At 37.9% G+C, this 24,427-nt stretch overlaps 1 protein-coding gene across 1 annotated transcript in view; it reads right to left on the reverse strand.

Annotated features, from left to right (window-relative positions):
• Positions 1–24,427, reverse strand: part of NLGN1 (neuroligin 1) — a 541,429-nt gene that overhangs the window by 323,628 nt on the left and 193,374 nt on the right. The window contains exon 4 of the mRNA XM_044289824.1: positions 20,393–20,545. Coding sequence (XP_044145759.1) covers positions 20,393–20,545 — 153 coding nt within the window. The remainder of the gene's footprint in view (positions 1–20,392; positions 20,546–24,427) is intronic.

Here is a 24,427-nt window from a genome sequence, read left to right on the forward strand (position 1 = left end):
GATGCACATCCAGGGCACGAAGCTCCCGTTCCACCACATCCCAAAGATGCTCTATTGGGTTGAGATCTGGTGACTGTGGGGGCCATTTTAATACAGTGAACTCATTGTCATGTTCAAGAAACCAATTTGAAATGATTTGAGCTTTGTGACATGGTGCATTATCCTGCTGGAAGTAGCCATCAGAGGATGGGTACATGGTGGTCATGAAGGGATGGACATGGTCAGAAACAATGCTCAGGTAGCCCGTGGCATTTAAACGATGGCCAATTGGCACTAAGGGGCCTAAAGTGTGCCCATAAAACATCCCCCACACCATTACACAACCACCACCACCCTGCACAGTGGTAACAAGGCATGATGGATACATGTTCTCATTCTGTTTACGCCAAATTCAGACTCTACCATTTGAATGTCTCAACAGAAATCGAGACTTATCAGACCAGGCAACATTTTTCCAGTCTTCAAAAGTCCAATTTTGATGAGCTTGTGCAAATTGTAGCCTCTTTTTCCTATTTGTAGTGGAGATGAGTGGTACCCGGTGGGGTCTTCTGCTGTTGTAGCCCACCTTTCTTTCCCATTCTGACCTTCAGTTTGGAGTTCAGGAGATTGTCTTGACCAGGACCACAACCCTACATGCATTGAAGCAACTGCCATGTGATTTGTTGACTAGATAATCGCATTAATGAGAAATAGAACAGGTGTTCCTAATAATTCTTTAGTTGAGTGTATATATATATATATATATATATATATATATATACACACAGTTGCAAGAAAAAGTATGTGAACCCTTTGGAATGATATGGATTTCTGCACAAATTGGTCATAAAATGTGATCTGATCTTCATCTAAGTCACAACAATAGACAATCACAGTCTGCTTAAACTAATAACACACAAAGAATTGCATGCTACCATGTTTTTATTGAACACACCATGTAAATATTCACAGTGCAGGTGGAAAAAAGTATGTGAACCCTTGGATTTAATAACTGGTTGAACCTCCTTTGGCAGCAATAACTTCAACCAAACGTTTCCTGTAGTTGCAGATCAGACGTGCACAACTGTCAGGAGTAATCCTTGACCATTCCTGTCAACTGTTTCAGTTCAGCAATATTCTCGGGATGTCTGGTGTGAATCGCTTTCTTGAGGTCATGCCACAGCATCTCAATCGGGTTGAGGTCAGGACTCTGACTGGGCCACTCCAGAAGGCGTATTTTCTTCTGTTTAAGCCATGTTGTCCTGTTGCAACACCCATCTTTTGTTGAGCTTCAGCTGGTGGAAAGATGGCCTTAAGTTCTCCTGCAAAATGTCTTGATAAACTTGGGAATTAATTTTTCCTTCGATGATAGCAATCCGTCCAGGCCCTGACACAGCAAAGCAGCCCCAAACCATCATGCCCCCACCACCATACTTCACAGTTGCGATGAGGTTTTGATGTTGGTGTGCTGTGCCTCTTTTTCTCCATACATAGTGTTGTGTGTTTCTTCCAAACAACTTTGGTTTCATCTGTCCACAGAATATGTTGCCAGTACTGCTGTGGAACATCCAGGTGCTCTTGTGCAAACTGTAAACGTGCAGCAATCTTTTTTTTGGACAGCTGTGGCTTCATCTGTGGTATCCTCCCATGAAATCCATTCTTGTTTGGTGTTTTACATATCGTAGATACTTTTATAACCCTTTCCAGCTCTATGAAAGTCAACAATTCTTAATCGTCTTCTGAAAGCTATTTTGTGCGAGGCATTATTCATATTAGGCAATGCTTCTTGTGAAAAGCAAACCCAGAACTGGTGTGTGTTTTTTATAGGGCAGGGCAGCTGTAACCAACACCTCCAATCTCATCTCATTGATTGGACTCCAGTTGGCTGACACCTCACTCCAATTAGCTCTTGGAGATGTCATTAGTCTAGGGGTTCACATACTTTTTCCACCTGCACTGTGAATGTTTACATGGTTTGTTCAATAAAAACATGGTGAAATTTAATTCTTTGTATGTTATTAGTTTAAGCAGGCTGTGATTGTTTATTGTTGTGACTTAGATGAAGATCAGATCACATTTTAGGACCAATTTGTGCAGAAATCCATATCATTCCAAAGGGTTCACATACTTTTTCTTGCAACTGTATGTATATATATATATATATATATATATATATATATATATGTATATATATATATCAGGATAACAAAAAGTGACATCACAGCTCATTGTGTCTGTGGCCCATGTAGTTGCTTTCAAAAGACAGAAAGTCTTACCCTATTTTAGGCCCAGTGACCAGTGTGAAAATTGCAGGGTATATACAATTTTTTAAATATAGATACTGACATAATTTATAAATGGGTCATTTTATTATGACACATTTCCCTTATTTTTTTTACTTAAAAAAAATTCCATTATGTGTCTGTACTCTTCATTTTTGAGGACCCTCCCAGTACTGTCAATTTGATCTGAAATATGTCGTACTCAAGCGCGATGAAGACAACACATTACAGTTTGACTATTCCGATCTTTGTGACAGATTGTCCATTCTGTAAACTCTGATGATTAAATTTCTCATTCTCTAGCTTTCTCTGCTCTCCTGGTCTCATTCTTGCTGGAGCTGACATTCCTTTGACTGACAGAAGAAGTGTCTAGCTAGCTGCAGCAGTGCTATCCCTGAACTGACATCCCTCACATCTGCCAACTTGGCAAAATTGTTGGGCTGTATCAGATCAGTGCTATCCTCCCTGGCATTCTTTTCTCTATCCTGCCTTGTAACTGTTATGCAGCTAGTTACCTCAATTTCCTTCTCCTCGACACTATCACCTTAACTCCCATCTACCCCATCAAGTGTTTGCTCAATGGGCAGGAAATTCCTTTCCATATCATCAAGGCATCTAAGTGTGGGAATTCTCTCATTTAGATGCTGGAAATTGTCTTGCAAATTCGCTTATATTTTGCACAGCAATTTGCACCCTCAAACAGCTGTTACAGGACTGCATACATTGCACAAGATCTTGGGGCACATATTTGCTTATGGGCATTAAACCAGAACAACAAAACAAGGTAAATAATTGGCGTGATGAAAAAGAAAAACAAGTGAATAAATGCAGTTCACATAAGACAAAACAAACTTTAGATGGAAAACACACTTGCAAGACCCCCATACTCGTTTTTTCAGTTTGTTTAAAAAAATACAGAAAATAGAGACTCTCGACAAATGACACAGCAAATAGCTCACTCTTAGGGTGAATTTACATGTCGAAGATTTGTTTTATAAGACCATACATCATGCCTGGTACTCTCAGTAGTGTTCCTAATTTACTGCTCGAACAGCAGATCAGATATATGCTTTACATAAGGCCCCTGGCTCATAGGAAACTGGTGTCGGGAGATGGCTCATTTACCTCTAAGGGAGAATGTAGTGAGCCTGATCTGTGACCTGTGCAGAGTTCTTTGTTTAGGGAGGGGGTGGCCGTGAGCTGTGACCAACCCTATTGTAAATGGCCAATATTGTGTTACCAGCCCCCAGCTTTATAATTAAACTTGAATAATAAAAACATGTGCTATAAACATTTCTTAAATTGGTTGTTTAAGTTAAATAAAAACTTAGACAACTCCTATTGATATGGTAAAATAACAAAGAATCAATACTCACCAATTTTCTCAGATTTTTTTTTGTTCTGAGCTATGATCCTCGCCACCGTGCTTGTTTTCCTAGCTGCATCAGTGATGTTTCAATCACAAAGAACACTGCTGCAATCAATTCCTGGTCTCAGCAGTGATTTCGGCATACTGCTGAGGCCAGTGATTTGCAGCACAATGACCTGTGTGCATGGAAGGTCACCATTCCAGCAAGGAAGATGATGTCAAATGTGAGGAGGACCAAAGCTCAGTTCTGGAAGTGGAGGGAACAAAAGGGTGGATATTTACTCTATTTTATTTTTACCACATTTACAGGGGAAGCCTGAGTTTTTGTTGCATTTTTCATAGTTTTCATTAAAGTTGAAAAAAAACTGATGCAGATTTTTGCTAATCTGCCATATATTACAAGACATGTCATATATTTTAATACAGCATGTCTTTTCTAATACTCTAGAAATATGAGTGACGAGACTAATAGTCAGTATATATGCAAGTGATTGATCTTACCAAGCAATAAGTAGGGCATGTATCATGCAAAATTTACAAATATTCTATTCTTAATTTTTATAGGTAATTTATTCTATGATATGCATGCTGAACACAGGATCTGTTACGTGCTAAACTTTATTTTTATCATTTTAGAATTTATCCCTCATAGCTTTTAATACATTTGACAAGATAACAAATTAACCTTGAAAATAAACAATGCGTGATAGTAATTTTAAATTACTTTGGGAACACCAAGAGCAGCTGCTTGATGTATTCGGAAAAAATCCAGCAAGTTTCTTTGAATATGCTCTTGTCTATTTTTTTCCCCGAGCAATGTTATTTTAATGACAAACTGCTTATTTTATAACATTCTCTCTGATACATATGCAAATAAGATTAAGACTGCCATTCAATATTGAGGGATACTTAGAGAGGAACTCAATTAACATGACACTGTCATAAAAGGAGACCTTATCAATACATTAAAGGGATTGTGCCAAGTTTCAAGTTATGCCCTATCTTCAGAAGAGGGAAGAACTAATTAGGGGGGGTCCCACAATCCTGAGAACAGGGGTCCCGTTCCCCCAATTTAATGGTTTAATGGAATGGCAGGCAGAGCATGCATCCTGTCTCTCCAGTCTTTCAATATGGGACAGCTAGAAATACGCAGGTGCTGTCTTTAGCTATCTCTGAATTTCCCATAGTGAATGAATGTAGTGGCAGAGCACATGTTTTGCCCACGGCTCCATTAGGATGGGGAACAGGACCCTAATTCTCGAGTCGCGTCCCAGCAGTTGGCTCAGTTAGATATCCTATATCCTATGAATAGGGGATAACCTAAAAATTGGTACAGCTCAATTGTCAAATTTGTGCCCTGATATTATTCTGAAATATAGATGTCTACAAGTAACATCAGAGCAGGCTTGAGACCAGGGGCGGACTGGAAACTTAAAGTGGTTCTGGAAAAAATACTAAAAGTGGCCCTGTTTTGTAGTCAGGTCCAAATTGATGGAAGGCGAGCCAGCAATACCATATTGTGGTACAATATACCACCCCAACAGAGCCAAATACTACAATCCATCAGAAAATACTGCCAGTTCTCAACATAGATTTAAAACTGTTGGCAAAAATGTTAGCCAACCGTTTATCTAACTTCCTCCCACTCTTGATACATAGGGACCAGGTAGGGTTTGTTCGTAATAGGGAAGGCAGAGATAATACGTCTAGAGTCATCAATGTGTTATGTCATGCGTCAGCACTCTCAAAACCTTTACTTTTTCTGAGTGCTGACGCAGAAAAAACGTTTGATAGGGTTAATTGGCTATACCTCCATCTACCTAACATCAACTACTTCTACTTCTCTTTACAATATTATAAACAAGCGTAGCATAAAAAAAAAAAAAAAGCTGTTTTACTGGTTTAAACCAGACACTGACATATTTCTATCCTAATCTGTTTATGTTTCTAATTGTAGAGTTTTATTTTATTTTTTTTCTATTTTCTGTCCATGATAGGGGCAATCAATTCAAGGGAACATTCACACGACCGTATGAATGGGTCTGCATCTGTTCCACAATTTTAAGGAACAGGTACGGATCCATTCATTTCAATGGGGCCGCAAAAGATGCAGACAGCACACCGTGTGCAGTCTGCATCGGTTGTTATGTTCCGTGGCCCTGCAAAAATATAGAGCCTGTCCTATTCTTGACCACAATTGCGGACAAGAATAGTTTTTTTCTATATAGTGCCGGTCATTTGCGGTCTGCAAAATGCAGAAACCACAAGGCCGGCATCCTGTTTTGCGGATCCACAATTTATGGACCGCAAAACTCTTACAGTCCTGTGAATGAAACTTAAGTGGGTAGCTGCGCTACTCTGTTAGCATTCAGTGCTATGCTTAACAAAAGCCATAGCATTCAGTGCCATGTTTAACAAATACCATGCACTTTAGAACATGGAACCCGAAAGTCTGGAGATTACTCACTGACTTGTATACAAGAGTGATCGGCATGCAATGTTACCTGCGCAGGTGTCACTGCTCAGGAAGGGGGAGGAGGTGAGTAGTGACACTTGGGGGACATCATTTATCATGACCCCATTTTAAAGGGCTTCTGTGGCCTGTTTATATTGATGAACTAGCCTTATGATAGGTCACGAACATCTGATTGGCAGGGGTGAAACACCCAGCACCCCCACCAATCAGCTATTTGAAGAGGTGAAGAGGAGACGGTGCTCCATGTGAGTCCTTCTTCCTTTTCATTACGCTATGCTTTGTATCCCTTACAGTGGTGGCTTAGTGTAATTACAAGTACTCGCTCTATTCAAGTAAATGGAGCCAATACTTTTAGTTACACTGCACTTCTGAGACAATGGACAGTGTAATGAAAAGGAAGTAGTGCTTGCATGGAGCGCTGCCTCCTCTTCAAATAGCTGAGTGGCAGAAAAGTCGTGGAAAAGTAGTAAATGTAGTTGTATGCTATATTTGCAGCTACATTTTTTGGCCCTCAAGTCAGTTTTCAGAATTGCTATAAAAATGGGGTGTTGCAAGGGGGAGGGCCAGAAGGGTATATACATCTGTTTTTATTCAAGCAAGTTTTTTGGCATAGATAAAGCTAGAACCCTAGATTTTAGTGTGTTGCATTGCCGGCTGGAAGATGAATCATCAATATAAACAGGCTGCGCAACCCAATTAGGGGCCGGTCTTGATTCCATATGTACTACCGGAGAATGCAACAAACATATGTTGAGGCACAGGCCTCTCATGAATTTGTTGCATCCTCTAGCAGGCCATGCAACACACTAAAATCTAGAGTTCTATATTTATCTATGCCAGAAACCTGGCTTGAATAAAAACAGATATGTATGCCCTTCTAGCCTTCCCCCTCCCCCTTGCAACGCCCCATTTTTACAGCAATTCTGAAAAGTTGCTAAATTTTGCTGTAAACATAGCATGCAACGACAATTCCAACTTTTCCACTCCAGAATTTTGGCATAAAAGCCATAGCGAATGCCCCCTTGGTTCAAACAATAGGTTGTTTTCTGATAATACATTCCATTAAAGCTTCTATACTTCTTGGGTGATTTGTCTTTTGGTATGATGATTTCACAGTTTAAGCTACTGAAGAGTGATGGCATCACTGGTATCGCCCGCTGTATATTATACCCAGAATCTTGATAAAATTGCTCAGCACTTAAACGTGTGGCAGGGGCTCAGTTTTAGAATCACATCATATAGTTTTCTCTTTCTCTTAGATCTTTCTTTTCTACTACTTTATTTTCCTCTCGAAATATCCTTCCTATGCCTGCAGACAAACTGCACTATTCAGAAAAAAAATAAAAAATTAAATAAAAAAGCTGAAAAGCAGATTACCAGCCTCATGTAGCATCCTCTATTATTGTGAGACATCATTCAATGTCAATAACATGAAAGGAGTTTACTGTTCTTCACTATGTATAGCTATTCAAACAGTAATACATAGTAATAATAGCCATTCCAGGTGGAATTCTTTGTGTCAGTTGGCAGAATAAGTCTACCACCAGACCCTACTGGTGGAATCTGTGTGTGGGGGAGGCTAGATATGATTTTAGTCATACACTTGAATTTCTCTGGCCTACTTGAAAACAAGATAAAGCCAGGGACATGGACATTTCTTTTTTTGTTTTGTCTGTTTTATGATTAATTTGGGGTTTTGGTATTGTGGTGTGGCCTGGCCTGGTATTTGCTGATCTGAATAACTTTTCATGGGAAATCAATCTGAGATTGTACTTTTAGGGAAACCATTTCATTTTACAGTGCCAAAGAAACTGTCACTACCAGGAAATTGAGAACAGGACCTCCCAATTAGTTCCAGATCCACTATGAGTTTTTGGAGATCTGCAATTTGCTGGACTGCAATATGGTTTTAGGCTAGGACCAGATCTGGAGCCATTACTATATGTATTTAAAGGCTTATGAAGAGTTTCTAATAGTACATGACGTTATATATGCAGATAATATATATTATTCCTCTGGATTTTATTATTATTAGAGAAACCAGCCAGTTCCATTTTAACAATGCTACTCTTAGTAATGCTTGGCACTCAGGTCAAAAGATACTCTAGCTTTACATAACACAATTATTTTGACTTGATGCTTAGATGGAGACATATACAGATGTGGTACGGAAGGTACCTGTCACTGAGGTTCCTGGCCTTGGTGAGGTAAGAATCTGATTTTTGCCTGAAGTGTCAGTTTTGTAGTTGCATTCTGACACTCCAGCTGTTAGTATGGCTGTAAAGCCGATCCGGGACGGTTCTTATTGGGACCAGCCATAGAGCAGGGTGGGTGGCTGTTCCCTACGGTTCCAGGCCGGGTTTTGGCTGGGATATAAAAACCCAGCCAGCACGTTCAGCTGGGGTGGATTATACTCCATGACAGAGAAGCTGTGCAGTCTAAAGCCTGCTGTGGACTGCGGGTGGAAAACTGCTGACCAGTTGAAGGGTTTTTGCACTGTGGACTATACACTGAACTTTGCTTTACAACCTTGTTTTCGCCTCTGTACTGCATCCGCTTACCCTGCCTACCAGAGCAAATCCTCACTATATATATATATATATATATATATATATATATATATATATATATACACAGATAACAAATATATGTTTGGAAAATAAAATATAATGACCTTATGAGATCCGTAATGAGCCCTTGGATGGTCAGGTTTATATAGGGCCAGATGGTCCAGTTTTTTTTTTTTTTCCCTTATTTTTTTAAGGATTGGAAAATAAAGAACAATACACAAAAATAATAGCTTTACATTTCTGATCTTTTTGCCACATCAGAAACTGCATGTGTTAAGCTGGACAGTGTTGTATATGTTTTTTTATTTTATTTTTGCTTATGCTCTCTTACCCCCCCCCCCCCCTTCCTTTAAGCTCTTTACAATGACAGCGATAGCAAATATGTTTTTGAAGCATTGCAGGCTTTTCCTCTATTCTCAGTGTATTACATGAAGTTTTCCACTTTCCAACAGCTACCCTCAGCATAAAACACACACACAGAACTCTGTCTGACTCTACTCTTTCCCTGATAAAAAAAAACAGATTTTTTACTTTTTTTCCCTATTAATTCAACCTATCTTACTAAATATGTCCCTAAACTACCTCTACAACACCCTAATATGGCTGATAGTGTCGGTAATTGGTGTCTGTCACAACACAAGGCAGACACATCCTCTCATAGAAGTTTGAACTTGCTGTATGTGCTTTAAACAGAGCTGAAGAACGTTCCAAAATCCTGCCCCTAGATTGGCTGAAGAGCTGTCTATAAGCCTGTCAGCCAATGAGAGTAAGCACCGCACCCTCCCAGGGTCTTCTGATCCTCCATATTCTTCCATCCTGCCCTGTTTCCCTCCAATTTTCTCAGTAAAATAGCTTGCACAGTTTTGCCCGATTTGTCTGAAGTGAATCGGTAAAACTTCATATTCATTTGGCAGCAGATTTTTTGTGAAATTTATAATTAATCTATTTAGTTTAGAACTGGTAAACTAATCTCTAATATGCAGTAATTAGGGATGAGTGAACTGACTTTGGATGAAACATCCGAAGTTGATTCGCATAAAACTTAGTTTCAATACTGTACGGAGCAAGCGCTCCCTACAATATTAGAGTGTATTGGCTCAGATGAGCCGAAGTTATTACTTTGCAAAGTCCCGTGAGACTTCACATAATAACTTCAGAAATTGATTTATATTGTAAAAAAACACTGGAACAGAGTTCGATAACATTTTTTACAGTATAAATCAATTTCTGAAGTTATTATGTGAAGTCTCGTGAGACTTTGCAAAGTAATAACTTCGGCTCATCGGGGCAAATACATATTGAAACTAAATTTTATGCAAATTGAAATTTGGATGTTTTGCTCATCCCTAACAGTAATCAATTGAAAATAAAAAGATTGCTGGTAAGTTAATTGATATAATGTGCTGTTAGGTGCTTCTCTTAGTTATGCTCTGTGTTATGTGGTAGGCAGTTTTATAACAGTTTATTACAGTGCTTGCTCCCTCAGTCTTTGACCCCATTAGGTGTCATGCACACAGTCATATCTTTTTTCAACATCCAATCCACATTTTTTGCGGATTGGATGCAAACCCGATCATTTCAATGGGGCTGCAAAAAATTGTGCAGTGTGCTGTCTCCTTCCGTATGTCTGCATGTTCATCCCACAGAAAAAATGTAACATATAACGTTGTTGTCCATTTTGTAGACAAGAATAGGTCTTTTTACAATTGGGCCTGCTGAAATTGTGGGAAGCACATTGGTGATATCCGTATCTGCGGTTTATGGACCACAAACTGAATCCAGTCATGTGCATGATGCCTAATTCACATGTTCAGTCTCAGCACAATGACCCAAGAGATTCTGCCTCCTGCTCTCTGGAATGTCAGATGAGAGTTTTCCTCCTTTTCTAGAAAAAAGCAGGCAGTGGCATATAGCACTAACCCTTAAAGGGATTTTCCAGGGTATTTTTTATTTTAATGAGGCAATTTCTCACCTTCACTGATACCCCACTGCTACCATTTCAACAATGCTCAAGTCCCCACCGCTTTCCACTTCCCAGTCAAGGCTTGACCTACAGAAAATGACTGCCGATGCTTGCTTAACCAATCATTGGTTGAAGTCATGACCCATCTTCTCTTGTGATTGGCTGACCGGGTATCTCCAGCCATTTCCTGTGTGCTGACTATGGAGCAGAAAGTGGAGAGCAGCAGGTACCGAAGCAGCATCAGAGCAGCCATGGGGAATCTGTGAGCATGGATAACGATATTTTTATTTTAACCAATTCTGTCACATTTTTAACCAAAAATATTCATCCCCTGGAAAACTCCTTAAATGTTTAAACCATTTTTAACTGTAAATTTTAATATACAGTTTTGAAGATGTACAGATGCTATACACTAGTGCAGTAGAGGATTATTGTAATTCTCTATGCAGTTGTACACCTCTAGATAAAATAAGGGACAGCTATATTTCCCCTGAGGTGAGGCACATTCATATCTGTCCCTCATTGATCTAGTTGATTGACATTTAATAACTGTCAACTCTTGAAAACATCCTTTAGTAACCTGAGGTTCTTTAGCTTAATTAGTCAAGAGGCCTGTCTGATAGGAAGTATAGATCTTTCCCATCAAAGTTTAACTTCTCAATGCAGAAGTCCCATCCGACTGAATACTTCACTACTTATTAATCCATTACATTGAAAGACCGATGATACAAGGCTACTATTTATGCAGAAATTACAGAGCACAAAGATCTATAAGGATTCATTGTCTGGCTTAAATATTCAGCGCTTTCTACAATTCTTCAACAGTTGGAACATCTTTCAGAGTGTATATCAAGGGACCATTTGATAGCTGCATACATTTAGAAAGCCAGTTTATACATTATTATACCGGGCTGCAAAGCACAGCAAAATCAGAAAAGGCAAAAGTAAGGTATTGAACTTTGAAAAAAGTTAAAAATTTAAGTGCTTACCATATAACCATAAAAAAAAAGAATGGAACTGTAACATAAAGGCAGGATGCAACCTACATGAAGTTTCAATTTCTTTTGTTTGAGCGTGACATACTGTGGATTTCAGAGCATAAGTAAACTCTGTAGTATTCAGTTGAGTAGATTTGGAATCTTATAATTGATTCAGCAAACACCCAACACTAAGCAACTTGTCCTTTGTTGTAATTTGATTCTATATAATCTTGTGTTTAATCATAGTTTTAGACAGGTCACAAACTGCTTGCAAGTAATTCCATATATTAGACCGACCTACTGTACCATGTCTTGCTCTTGACCACAATTAAGTTGATCACTGTGATGATTATTTGGCGATTCTATTATTTAGAGCTCCATATGTATGTATACATCTTACAAAGCGGGTTGTTATTAGATGCAAGATCCCTATAATTGAGAGTATCTAATGATAGGATACAACAAAGTGGCATACATGCAAAGACAGTAACATCTTTTCCACTGAAAAAGTTCTATGCACACTAGACTTTTCTTGCATTCCCCCTCTCCTCTGCAACTCCCACTCTCATTCCATTAAACATTTCCAGCTCTTAAAGGGGTTTTCCAAATGTTTTATCCTGATTACCTATCCTGAGGATAGTCCATCAGTAAGTGATATGTGGGTTTGACTCCCGGCACCAAAGCCAATTAACTGTTTGAAGAGACTGCAGTGCTCCAGTGAGTTCTGTGGCCTGCTCACAACTTACCAAGCACAGGACTGGCCACTGCATAGAGTCTGTGCTTTGGATTACAGGTCCATTCAGTTGAAAGGGGCTGAGCTGTGTATAGGCCATATGACTGATGAATATACTATATCCCAAGGGAGGCTAGGGAGCTCACTGGAGCCCTGCAGCCTCTTTAAACAGGTGATCAGGAGGGGTGCAGGGAGTCAGACTCCCACTAATCAGATACTGATGACCAATGCCGAGAATAGTTTATCAGTAGGGATGAGCAAACTTCTCTTTTCAGGTTTGGCGTACAAGATTCAGGTTATCTAAGAATTCCATTATGGATTGCACTACCACGGACCATAAATCTTATGGCAGCGGAATCCATAACGGAATTCTTAGATAACCCAAACCCGAACCTGGTACGCCGAACTTGAAAAAGTTTGCCCAACACTACTTATCAGTATAAAACACCCTCTTTAACTTCTAAAATGCTAATGTAAAGCACCACAAAAGTTGATGGCTCTGTTTAAAAAAATAGTAATTAGCTTTTTTGCCAGGTTATAATATTAAACCAATACAGTCAATTTTCAAAAGGGTATCTTAAGGATAAAGTATAAAACATAAGACATATGACTTCACTATTGTATTTCAAAGCTTACAGATATGGCACATTTAATAATAGATTGTCAGATATTTGTTCTGTTTTGCGACCTTTCGGCCTTAAAAACTATAATTTATATTGCTATTCTATTTTATGTGCACTTTATCAACTGGTGTGGAATTGACTGACAAGTAGTTACCATGTTACAATGCATATAAGGCATTGTGCAAGCTTATTTTCTAGCTTCTACTTTGGGTAATGCAATGTCATGCTGTTAAATGCAACCTAGCAGAAAATGGACACAGTTTATTGACTATACTAATTTTTGTTTTTTCAAGGGGTATATTTATTTTAGCTTCATCTGTTGAATCTAAGGCTAGCAAAAAACAATGTTTTATGAAAAGAGGTAAGATACTGTTGTGTTTTAAAAATGGAGAAAGCATTTATGGTATAACATTAAAATTATGTATTTTTTTTTTAAATATTAGTTTAGGTGTATGATAATATTCAAGGGACATTCTGAGATCCTAGTAATAATAAATAAAGGAATATAGCCATAAAATACATAAATATTGTACGTTGATAGTGTTGTAGTCATAGGATGATGTGGTCACTTTGACCACCATATTAGACATTACATTGAATGGCACATAACAGAAAATAGTGTTATGCAAATCCTGGCAATGTGTTTAGACAACATGTCGTTCATAAGTACATTTCCTATAATTATTATTATTATTATTATTATTATTATTATGGCACATTGGGAGAGCGATTTCTGCAAAATTTGCACAATGCACCAATATTAAAGGAGTTGTACAGGATTAGAAAGACATGGCTGCTTTCTTTTCTTAAAACAGATAATGGGGGAGATTTATCAAAACTGGCACCCCCCCTACGCCACCAGAGAATGTTCCTAATTTATGATGAGACGCATGTCTCATCATAAATTAGACACATCCATCGGCAGTCCATGCTCCTAAACAGAAATTTACGACAGCTCAGAGCTGCCATAGATTTATGGCTTCATTTCTGCCAGAACACTGATGTAAATGAAGATATATTTGATGGGGTGACTAGCCATGCCCAATTCCTTGCACTTTCCACAATCATTTTAGGGTAAGTGGTAAGGATGCTGGAAATCCGAGAGACACAACATTTTATTTATTTATTTTTAAATCACAGTTGAAAAGCCAGAAACACATTCTGTAGTTTGTGACTTTTTCATGCCACTTTTCAGGCACAAGGGAGATGATAAATCTCCCCCATAGTCTGTAAAGCAATGAGGTTTATATCAGTGCTATATATGTGAGTAAAATAAAACAGCACCACACCTGACCTGTGATAGTATGCAGCATTGCAACTCAGTCCCATTTACTTCCATAAAGTGCACTGCCAGTTTTCAATTTATTCATGAGACAACGCGTATGTGCCTCTGTGAACGAGCCGCGGCACTTGCCCTGCACATCCGGCTCAGACTTAAGAAAAGGAGACTCTAGCACCCCGTAACGCGTTGACTCACGAATAAATTGAATACTGCTGAAACTGAAACATTGCCCATGCCCGGTTGTGTTTGTGCGCCCTCTGTGGTCCATACGCTCTATGTAAAAGTTCAGCGTCTCTTTCTTCACATTCAAGGACAGGTTGCTGGCTGCCATTTTAAATCATTCCTGGAGAACCCCTTTAAAATACATAATCCAAGGGGACATAATCTTCACCTGATACAGAAAATCTATAATATGTGGTATCACATATGTAATACTGACCCATAATATGTGGTATCACATATGTAATACTGACCCAGAGAATGAAGGTAACAAACATGCCAATGTGACCGTAAAGAGAGTGCCATAAAAATTATACCTATAAAATTGTGGTTACAATTTGGATTTTTTCCAGCTCCCCACAACATCATATGCAATATCAAATGGTGCCATTAGAAAGTACAAATTGTCCTATAAAAAAACAAGCCCTCATACAGTACATCTATGTAAATGGAAGTATTAAAAAAGTCATCTCTTTGGGAAGGCAGGGAATTAAAAAGAAAAAGAAAAAAGAAAATATAGAAAATCACTTGGAGATAATTAAACTCCAGGAAGGTGTTTAAATTTCTCTTCCAGTGTTTTCCAATAAAGGGTATTTTATTCCAGGAGAGGAAAATTACCTTATATTAAAGTGTCTGAACATAAAGGGAAAACTATTTAGGATGACCACCCAAAATTACATTGAAATGTGGTCTTTCAGGGGTGTGGATTTCTCAAAAAAGGTGGTTAGTGTTCATAATACATGATTTAACTGAAAATATGTCTCAGAAAATCTGGTCTGGATAAAGGGGTGGTCCTTTGGAGAGGTTTCTCTGCATTTAAGATTATTACACCTATCAGAAAGCCCTCCCTCAGCAAGTCCAGGCTGGTTACTTGAATGTTTGACCTATGGTGGCCTTTTCTCCTGCATACAGTATATATTTCTAAGAAAAAAACAAGGAATATATACTTTTGTATTCTGTATTAAAAAATAATATTAATACATCAGTACTCAAAGGATTCAGTACACGTTAATATGGAATTGCTTTTCAAACCAATACAAAAATAATTCACAAGAACATAAGAAATATGAAGTCTGAATAATCAGAAAATAAGTATATTCTTTTTTGTATAAAGGTTGCTTGAGCTGAACTTATTTTCTACAACAGCTACTACTGTAGTCTGAAATGGGTTGCTAAGTAACAGACATTCTTATCTATCAGTAGTGAATTCTACATTGGATAACAGATGGGAACTGGTTATTGAGACGTAGACAACAAGTGATATGGAATCAAATTATTTGTTGACAAACAAAAGTTAAAATGTTGCATTGACATTAATGCTAATGGTGCTTATCCTGTGTAAATACATTTGTAGGAAGTGATGCACAAAAATAATGGATGTTCATTAAGCGGTTAATAAAGCTTTAGTTTCACATGCACTGTTTCAGTAAAGGGCATGTGCACTTTTGCTGCAATTTTTTTAACGTATACTGTAAGTCTACTTGAAGATGTTACGGTTTCTAAATTGATTTGCCTATAAGTGAAGCTGCCAGCTTAGAGTTTTGAGGGTGTGCATGCATTCTATTTCCACATCCTTTAATATTCTGCCTATTGAGCCTTTACTCTTTCCCCCAGGCTTGCCTATATGGGAGTGCAAGTTATAATTGCAATGAGAAAATGCAGTTCAGTAGTTGTCTCAGGAATGTATAACATGGGACCATATAGTAAATATGAAAAATTGCCCCGTTTTGTAGAGCTAGGACAGAAAGGGCTGATGTTTGTTCTGCCCTTTAAGCCTGTTTCATGAGTCTTTGATTCCCACTTTTTGCTTTCTAACAATACAATTCATCTGAAGAGGGAAACCATGTGCAGGCTCTCACCACCCAGTGGCAACCCCCTTGTGAAATATAGGTATTCATAAAAGTTAAATATACATCAAATGGTAGGATAGTTTTATACTCAAGACAATTTGCAAGCTTTTTTTTTTATATATAACTTTTGATACATTGGGAGAAAAAGAAATGGTACAAAGGTGGACATGCCATGCTATACAGGCTAGATTAAAGATGCAATATTTTAAAAATATATCTAAAAAAATACAGCTTATTTAGCTCTTAAGGAAGTTTCAAAGAGCAAAACAATATAATGTAACGTGAACTTCAGTGCTAAAATGATAGAGCTGGGATTCAGATCCTCACAGTTTAAATTGCAATGTAAAATATGTACATATTGCAACATCATACCAAACCACAGAGGATTTTTTTTACTGTTCCACTAGACCTACTAAAACAAAGATTCAATTTATATATTGTATAAAAAATAAAACCTAAAAGAACAAAACTAATAATGTCTCAGTTTCACAAGAAAAAAAAAATACTAAAAGATGTTTCTGTTGCGTCTCAAGGACAAACTAGTATGGAAAAAAGTAATATCTATCAACAATTAAAATGTTTGCATTTTACTTTGGGTTCATGATCTTAATCATAGGTAATCAGTGAGAAAAATAATCTATCCTTTGTGAGAATTAGTTCATTGCAGTAGGCAAAATGGGATCAAATGCAATCAAAGACACAGAAGTCCATTTATTTTGGGCCTTTACATTCAAGCCCAAAACACAAATCAACCACTGTTCGTCTGAGCACTAACTAAATATACAGTATAAGTTTCCTATACAAGTGGTTTACTACCAACCACTTGAACACATTAGCTGGTTTTACCTCACAACAAGAATAAATGTCCACTTTGAGACTAGCAATCACAGTAAAAGTCTGTCTCCTCTAATGGCTCTCTCTAGTGCACACCTTGAACCTTAAATGGGTTGGGGATATACTAAAAAAGTAACTTGGTTGTTTAAACCTCGTCTAGTCTCCTACAGCGCATAATAGTGTACCTGTCAAGTCTTCCTAAGTCTTAACTTCAATCTTTATGCCCCCGCTGCGTTGCATTTCTTACAATCCAAATTTCAGCGTTGTCTGAGTAAATGAGCAGCAGCCACAACACTTTCCATAATGCTGTGTGCTGCAAGATCAGGGAAATATGTAAATACATATTACACCCTTCCCTAGGCAGAAATATCCACCCACTACAACCTCCATCATCCCCTTGCTGTCTCTTTATAATATTTCCTTTGACACAGCTTCAATATGTCAAAGCACTGGACTTTGCCTAGCCAGCTTGTGGATTGAGAGCGTCAAACAGCCCATTCCAAGATCAAATGGGTCGGACATTTGGTAGAGGATTCTGACAAAAGGGATCAGACCAGGGCCTGGTCTTGATGTCAGAGAAAATATACTCTCCACAGAGGGAGCAGTCACGTGACCACTCTCCGTATCTCCAACGTGAGACAGAAAAAGTAGTGCAAGTACATTAGTAAGTTGCAGGGACTTTCAGGTGAAATACAGGGAAAGGAAATATATATATACAGTACAGACCAAAAGTTTGGACACACATTCTCATTCAAAGAGTTTTCTGTATTTCCATGACTATGAAAATTGTAGATTCACACTGAAGGCATCAAAACTATGAATTAACACATGTGAAATTATATACATAACAAAAAATAGTGTGAAACAACTGAAAATATGTCATATTCTAGGTTCTTCAAAGTAGCCACCTTTTGCTTTGATTACTGCTTTGCACACTCTTGGCATTCTCTTGATGAGCTTTAAGAGGTAGTCACCTGAAATGGTCTTCCAACAGTCTTGAAGGAGTTCCCAGAGATGCTTAGCACTTGTTGGCCCTTTTGCCTTCACTCTGCGGTCCAACTCACCCCAAACCATCTCGATTGGGTTCAGGTCCGGTGACTGTGGAGGCCAAGTCACCTGGCGCAGCACCCCATCACTCTCCTTCATGGTCAAATAGCCCTTACACAGCCTGGAGGTGTGTTTGGGGTCATTGTCCTGTTGAAAAATAAATGATGGTCCAACTAAACTGCAAGATGCTGTGGTAGCCATGCTGGTTCAGTATGCCTTCAATTTTGAATAAATCCCCAACAGTGTAACCAGCAAAGCACCCCCACACCATCACACCTCCTCCTCCATGCTTCACGGTGGGAACCAGGCAAGTAGAGTCCATCCGTTCACCTTTTCTGCGTCGCACAAAGACATGGTGGTTGGAACCAAAGATCTCAAATTTGGACTCATCAGACCAAAGCACAGATTTCCACTGGTCTAATGTCCATTCCTTGTGTTCTTTAGCCCAAACAAGGCTCTTCTGCTTGTTGCCTGTCCTTAGCAGTGGTTTCCTAGCAGATATTCTACCATGAAGGCCTGATTCACACAGTCACCTCTTAACAGTTGTTCTAGAGATGTGTCTGCTGCTAGAACTCTGTGTGGCATTGACCTGGTCGCTAATCTGAGCTGCTGTTAACCTGCGATTTTTGAGGCTGGTGACTCGGATGAACTTATCCTCCACAGCAGAGGTGACTCTTGGTCTTCCTTTCTTGGGGAGGTCTGCATGTGAGCCAGTTTTTTTGTAGTGCTTGATGGTTTTTGTGACTGCACTTGGGGACACTTTCAAAGTTTTCCCAATTTTTCGGACTGACTGATCCTTCATTTCTTAAAGTAATGATGGCCACTAGTTTTTCTTTACTTAGCTGCTTTTTTCTTGCCAAAATACAAATTCTAACAGTCTATTCAGTAGGACTATCAGCTGTGTATCCACCTGACTTCTCCACAATGCAACTGATGGTTCCAATCCCATTTATAAGGCAAAAAATCCCACTTATTAAACCTGACAGGGCACACCTGTGAAGTGAAAACAATTTCAGGTGACTACCTTTTGAAGCTCATCAAGAGAATGCCAAGAGTGTGCAAAGCAGTAATCAAAGCAAAAGGTGGCTACTTTTAAGAACCTAGAATATGACATATTTTCAGTTGTTTCACACTTTTTTGTTAGGTATATAATTCCACATGTGTTAATTCATAGTTTTGATGCCTTCAGTGTGAATCTACAATTTTCATAGTCATGAAAATAAAGAAAACTCTTTGAATGAGAAGGTGTGTCCAAACTTTTGGTCTGTACTGTATAAATACACTTAGATAAGCTCTTTAATAGCCCAGTTCTGAGCTTGACTTGTGTTACAAAGAAAACTAACACTGGCCAGGAAAGAAATTATAGGCCCTACTAACTTAAGAATCATTACATAAAAATCCAAGACTGAAAACAGGCCTTACCAAAGCCCTTACCAAACTACTCTTTGATACTCAGTTTTCATAGATTTCTTATATCTCATCACCTTTCCCTGACAGATATATACTTCCTGGAAGGTATTACACATATGAGAGCAATCTTGGAGAAATATAACTACCCACAATTACTCTTAAAGGGTATACAGTGCATTGGAACACAATGTATATACCCATCCTATATAACACCATAAATACAAAATAATTTGATCCCGGTGTTGTCGCTAAGTGGCAACAAAAAACATAAGCTGACAATAGTCCACCAGTAAGGCCCCATGAACATGACATGGCAGGTACAGTACCAAGAACTTGTTGGCATTTCATATGCCACCTTGTTGGATGCTATATTTTAGCATTGAAACAATACTTTAGCAGAAAAACATCTCCATAATACTGCATGCAACGGAGAATGAGTTCATTTACAAATATTTTTGATAAGTGCATCCTGGCAACAGGGGCAAACAACAATTCTTGATGTATAAAGAGTCACATTTAGCAGTGGCTTTAAATAGCGGTGAATGGAAAGCCTGATATTCATACAATCCTTTGTTAGCAACATAGCAACAGAGTTGTATGTATGTTACCAGAAATCCAATTATGTATTAGCTTTGGAACATTATGAATGTAGAGAACTAAAAATAGCAGTCTATACACTGAATATCCAAGTTTAATACCATCCGAATTTAAATAAAAAAAGTCTAGGCACAGTTTGTTACACATCAAAAGTCAAAGTAAAAAATGTCCTTCTTACCAAGCACCCCAAGGCGATAGTTTACGGTGATGACTATAACATTTCCATAACTTGCTAGGACACTTCCATCAAACAAATTACCAGTGCCTTCCATATAGGAACCACCATGAATATAGACCATCACAGGCTTGGGACCTCCACTATCTCTGATGTCTAGAAAAGAAAACATGGTTAAATATACTTGTGTCACATGAATACAGAAAGAAGAGACATTAGTTTGCCCTTTTGCTGATGTTTCTTAATAGAAAAAAATATGTATTATGCCCAATATAGGCATTCTTTAAATATACAATTGTGATGTATTCATGTTTTTTTCTCCAAATAACATGAATTAAGCTTGAATGGATTCCATATTTTATCTCCTTATGAACACATCCAAGATCAAGAAGCATTGAAATGTATTTAATGAATCAAATTTTTCTACAATATATTGTCTAAAAACCTTTTGTACTGCTGCCAGGATTATAATATATTGATCCTTTTTTTTACATTATTTTCAGGATAGTTATTGTCTTTAATGTTGATAATAATAGCAGAAAACCCTTAAACTCCAATTTAGCAAAGTGTATTATTTAATAAAAAATGTTTCCATTCCCAATGGAACATATAAGAGTAGACTGTCTTATGTGTTAAAGAAACTTAAGGGAGCATTTTGGTTGTGTGAAGTTACCATTTTTTTTTGCTTTATACGACACACTTGATGATAAGACACACCTAGGTTTTTGTGGAGGAAATAAAAAATATATTTTGAACTAAATGGTGTGCTTTTGGTGGGTTTTGAACTAATGGGAGGATCTGTGGATGGCACACTGTTATTGGGAATCTATGGATGACACTGTTATGGGGATCTGTGGATGACACTGTTATGGGGTTCTGTGGAGAACACTTATAGGGGGATCTGTAGATGACAATTATAGGGGGATAGGTGGAGGACAGTGTTATATGGGATCTGTGGAGGACATATATAGGGGGATCTGTGGAGGACACTGCTTTAGGGATTTGTGGAGGACAGTGTTATTGGGGGATCTGTGGAGAACACTTATTGGAGGATCTGTGGAGGACACTGTTATGGGTATCTGTGGAGGACAGTGTTATAGGGGAATCTGTAGAGGAAACTTATTGGGGGATCTGTGGATGACTGTTATGGGGGGATCTGACCGCATTACATTAGACCCCAGTTATGTTAGCCCAGCCATCACATATAAAGTGAATGCAGCAGCCCCTAGCAGTGCTGCTTTGTTAAACTAGCAGTAATCACTTATCTGCAGTACTCACTATGCACGCAGCAGGCATGCCGGCAAGGCACATCACTCAGTCACGTTCTCATTAATGAAGTGGGTGGGTCTGGAGTGTGACTGAGTGATTGACGTGCGCTGCCGGCCTGCCCGCTGCATGCATAGTGAGTACCGTAGATAAGCCATTACAGCTACTTTAGCAAAGCAGCACTGCTAGGGGCTGCTGCATACACTTTATATGTGATGGCTGCTCTGATCGGGGCCCGGCTTAATAAAGCTCAGTGACTGCGCCAGGTCTTGCTATTACCATAGTGCCCCTGTTTACATGTCACTTGCCGCTATGCCAATGCAGCACAGCACGGTCTGTGATGTGTCGGCCATGTAATACTGCTCTATTGGCTTTATAAGACGCATGGCCACTTTCCCCCCACTTTTGGGGGGAAAGTGTGTCTTATTAAGCAAAAAATATGGTATTTTCTATATAGAGTCAATTAGATTGGTGGGAGTCCTAACACTGGGACCTCCACTGATCATAAGTATGAGGACCCTGTGGTATAACCTGTTGGGCATGAACGTTGCTGCTCCATTCATTTCTATGGGAGTTGCTACCTCAAGGATTCCCATAGAAATTAATGTTGACATTGTGTGCATGCCAAACTGACTGGTCTATTGATTTTGTGGGGCTCCAGAGGGTATGGAATCTCTGTTCTCATGATTGTTGGGGGTCCCAAGATTAGAACTCACACTGATCTAATTGTTATCCCCTACCCACTTCAAACAACCCGCATACCCCTTTAAAATCGAACTTTACTTTGTTATTAGGTCCAGAAATCTGTGCTGAAAAATGTCTTAAAATATCTTTATAATGCTCAATTTTTCTAAATATTTACTCAAAGTCCCCTGCATAGACACATCTAAAGTATAGAGAGATTAGAAGCTTACTGAATATTGTTCAATGTGCAAATATAAATTAGGGAACTAAGCCACATTATAAAGCTACATTAAGGTATTAAACAACACCCTTGTATACCTTTTTATATATAAACATGGATTTTAAAGCAGTAAATTAACTTTCAATTGAAGAAAATACCCAGAATAGTGTATTTAACATCTAAACATTATTTTTATATTGTTAGAGACTTTTATGGAAACATTCAACGTTAGTTTGAATAATTTTGTTAAAAATGTTGATTATAATTTATTTCTTTAGACTAATGCTACACATTTTTTTTTACATATTTGTTAATTTATTTCTCTACAATGTTTTTCTTATTTTAATTTTTTTTTATTCAACTGGTTTGTTAGGAAAATCACAATTATCCAAAACAGTGGGCAGATGATAATTTGACATATTAAAATTATTATTTTCGTCTCTACATGCAAATTGCTGCTATAATACAATTGGCATCAATAAAAATGAAAAACAATTGCAAATCTATACAGTATGCTTGCATAGGTAAAGTTCATTAAATATTATTTTTCCTTTTTTGTTGTTGTCATTCATGAAATTTTATTGGTTGGGATTATTAACGGGGATATTGATGTTATATGCTTGATATGGTTCTCTATGGTAGTCTTTTGATCCTCTCTCATCATGTCCATCTACCTCATTGCTGGTGAGAGAAAGGCATTTTAGTGTGCCAATTCCTATTGGCTGGCCTGTTCCATAGAATATACAAAGCTTTAACGTTGAACTATTGAGCTTATCTGACCATTAGCACTGGACTTAGTATGTGGAGGTTCTGAGAGTAATTCAAAAGAACACTAAGTTGCGCCATAACAATTATGTAACAGCAATATCTAGACAATGGATCATTTAACAAATATTATTCTAGCTGAAAAATTGGTACATTTTGCAATATCTAACCATGGAATTTAACAAAGTATCATGGGACAACCCTCCAAATTATTATATTTTTTTATATTATGTGCTTTGAATTTTTTAGAACTAAATTATTTAAAATGCCAATGATAACTATGTGTAAATATTTTAGAATTTGTAAAATGAAATACATTTAAATACAATTCACACTTAATAAGGTTAAATGCTATTTAAGTGGTGGGTGTCTGTGTTTTATCCTGCGGTGTAGATGGCGTGTGATTTTCATTGGAAAATGGAAGCATCAATCCTATTTGTTGCTATTGGCAACTACTACAGTTTTTGTTTGCACTAGTTTTGATATACTGTACTGGATGTAGACATTTTTACTACTCGGTGGAAGCCTACTTTTGATTTTAAACTACAACAAAACCTCATATAATTTATATGGCCAACTTTCATAAAGGAATTTTCCACATTTATTACATATATTATATGTTAGCAATGAACATATTATGTTTATTTTTCTTGTCCTATATTATGGCTGTCAGTCTCAATAGAGCAGCAAAAATAAAGCTGAGGATTTAACAAACATCACCTGTTGATAATTTGGTCTTTTTGATTGTGACATTAATATGATTAAGGATTGAAAGATAAATTATTAATCTGAAATCATTAGCTGCATGTTCACAGCAGAATTGTACACTGCTAATTGTATGCTTGGAGGTAACACAGAGGGAGATTGTTTCAGAACTCTTCCTTAATTAAAATTACATAGAATTACAGAGTACCCACTGAGAACAGTAATGAAATGTTAGTACTACTGTTAAACTAGTTAGGCATTGTAGAGTACTTACAAAATAGTTGTTTATTCCAGGTCTAGGGTAAAATTTTGCTATTCTCTTACCAGCACATGTCGTTTCACTGCATGATGATGTATAAATCAGTGGAAACGACCATGTAATTAGATTCTTATAGGTA

The sequence above is a fragment of the Bufo gargarizans genome, chromosome 4 (genome assembly GCF_014858855.1).
Source record: "Bufo gargarizans isolate SCDJY-AF-19 chromosome 4, ASM1485885v1, whole genome shotgun sequence".
Classification (NCBI taxonomy): Eukaryota; Metazoa; Chordata; class Amphibia; order Anura; family Bufonidae; genus Bufo; species Bufo gargarizans.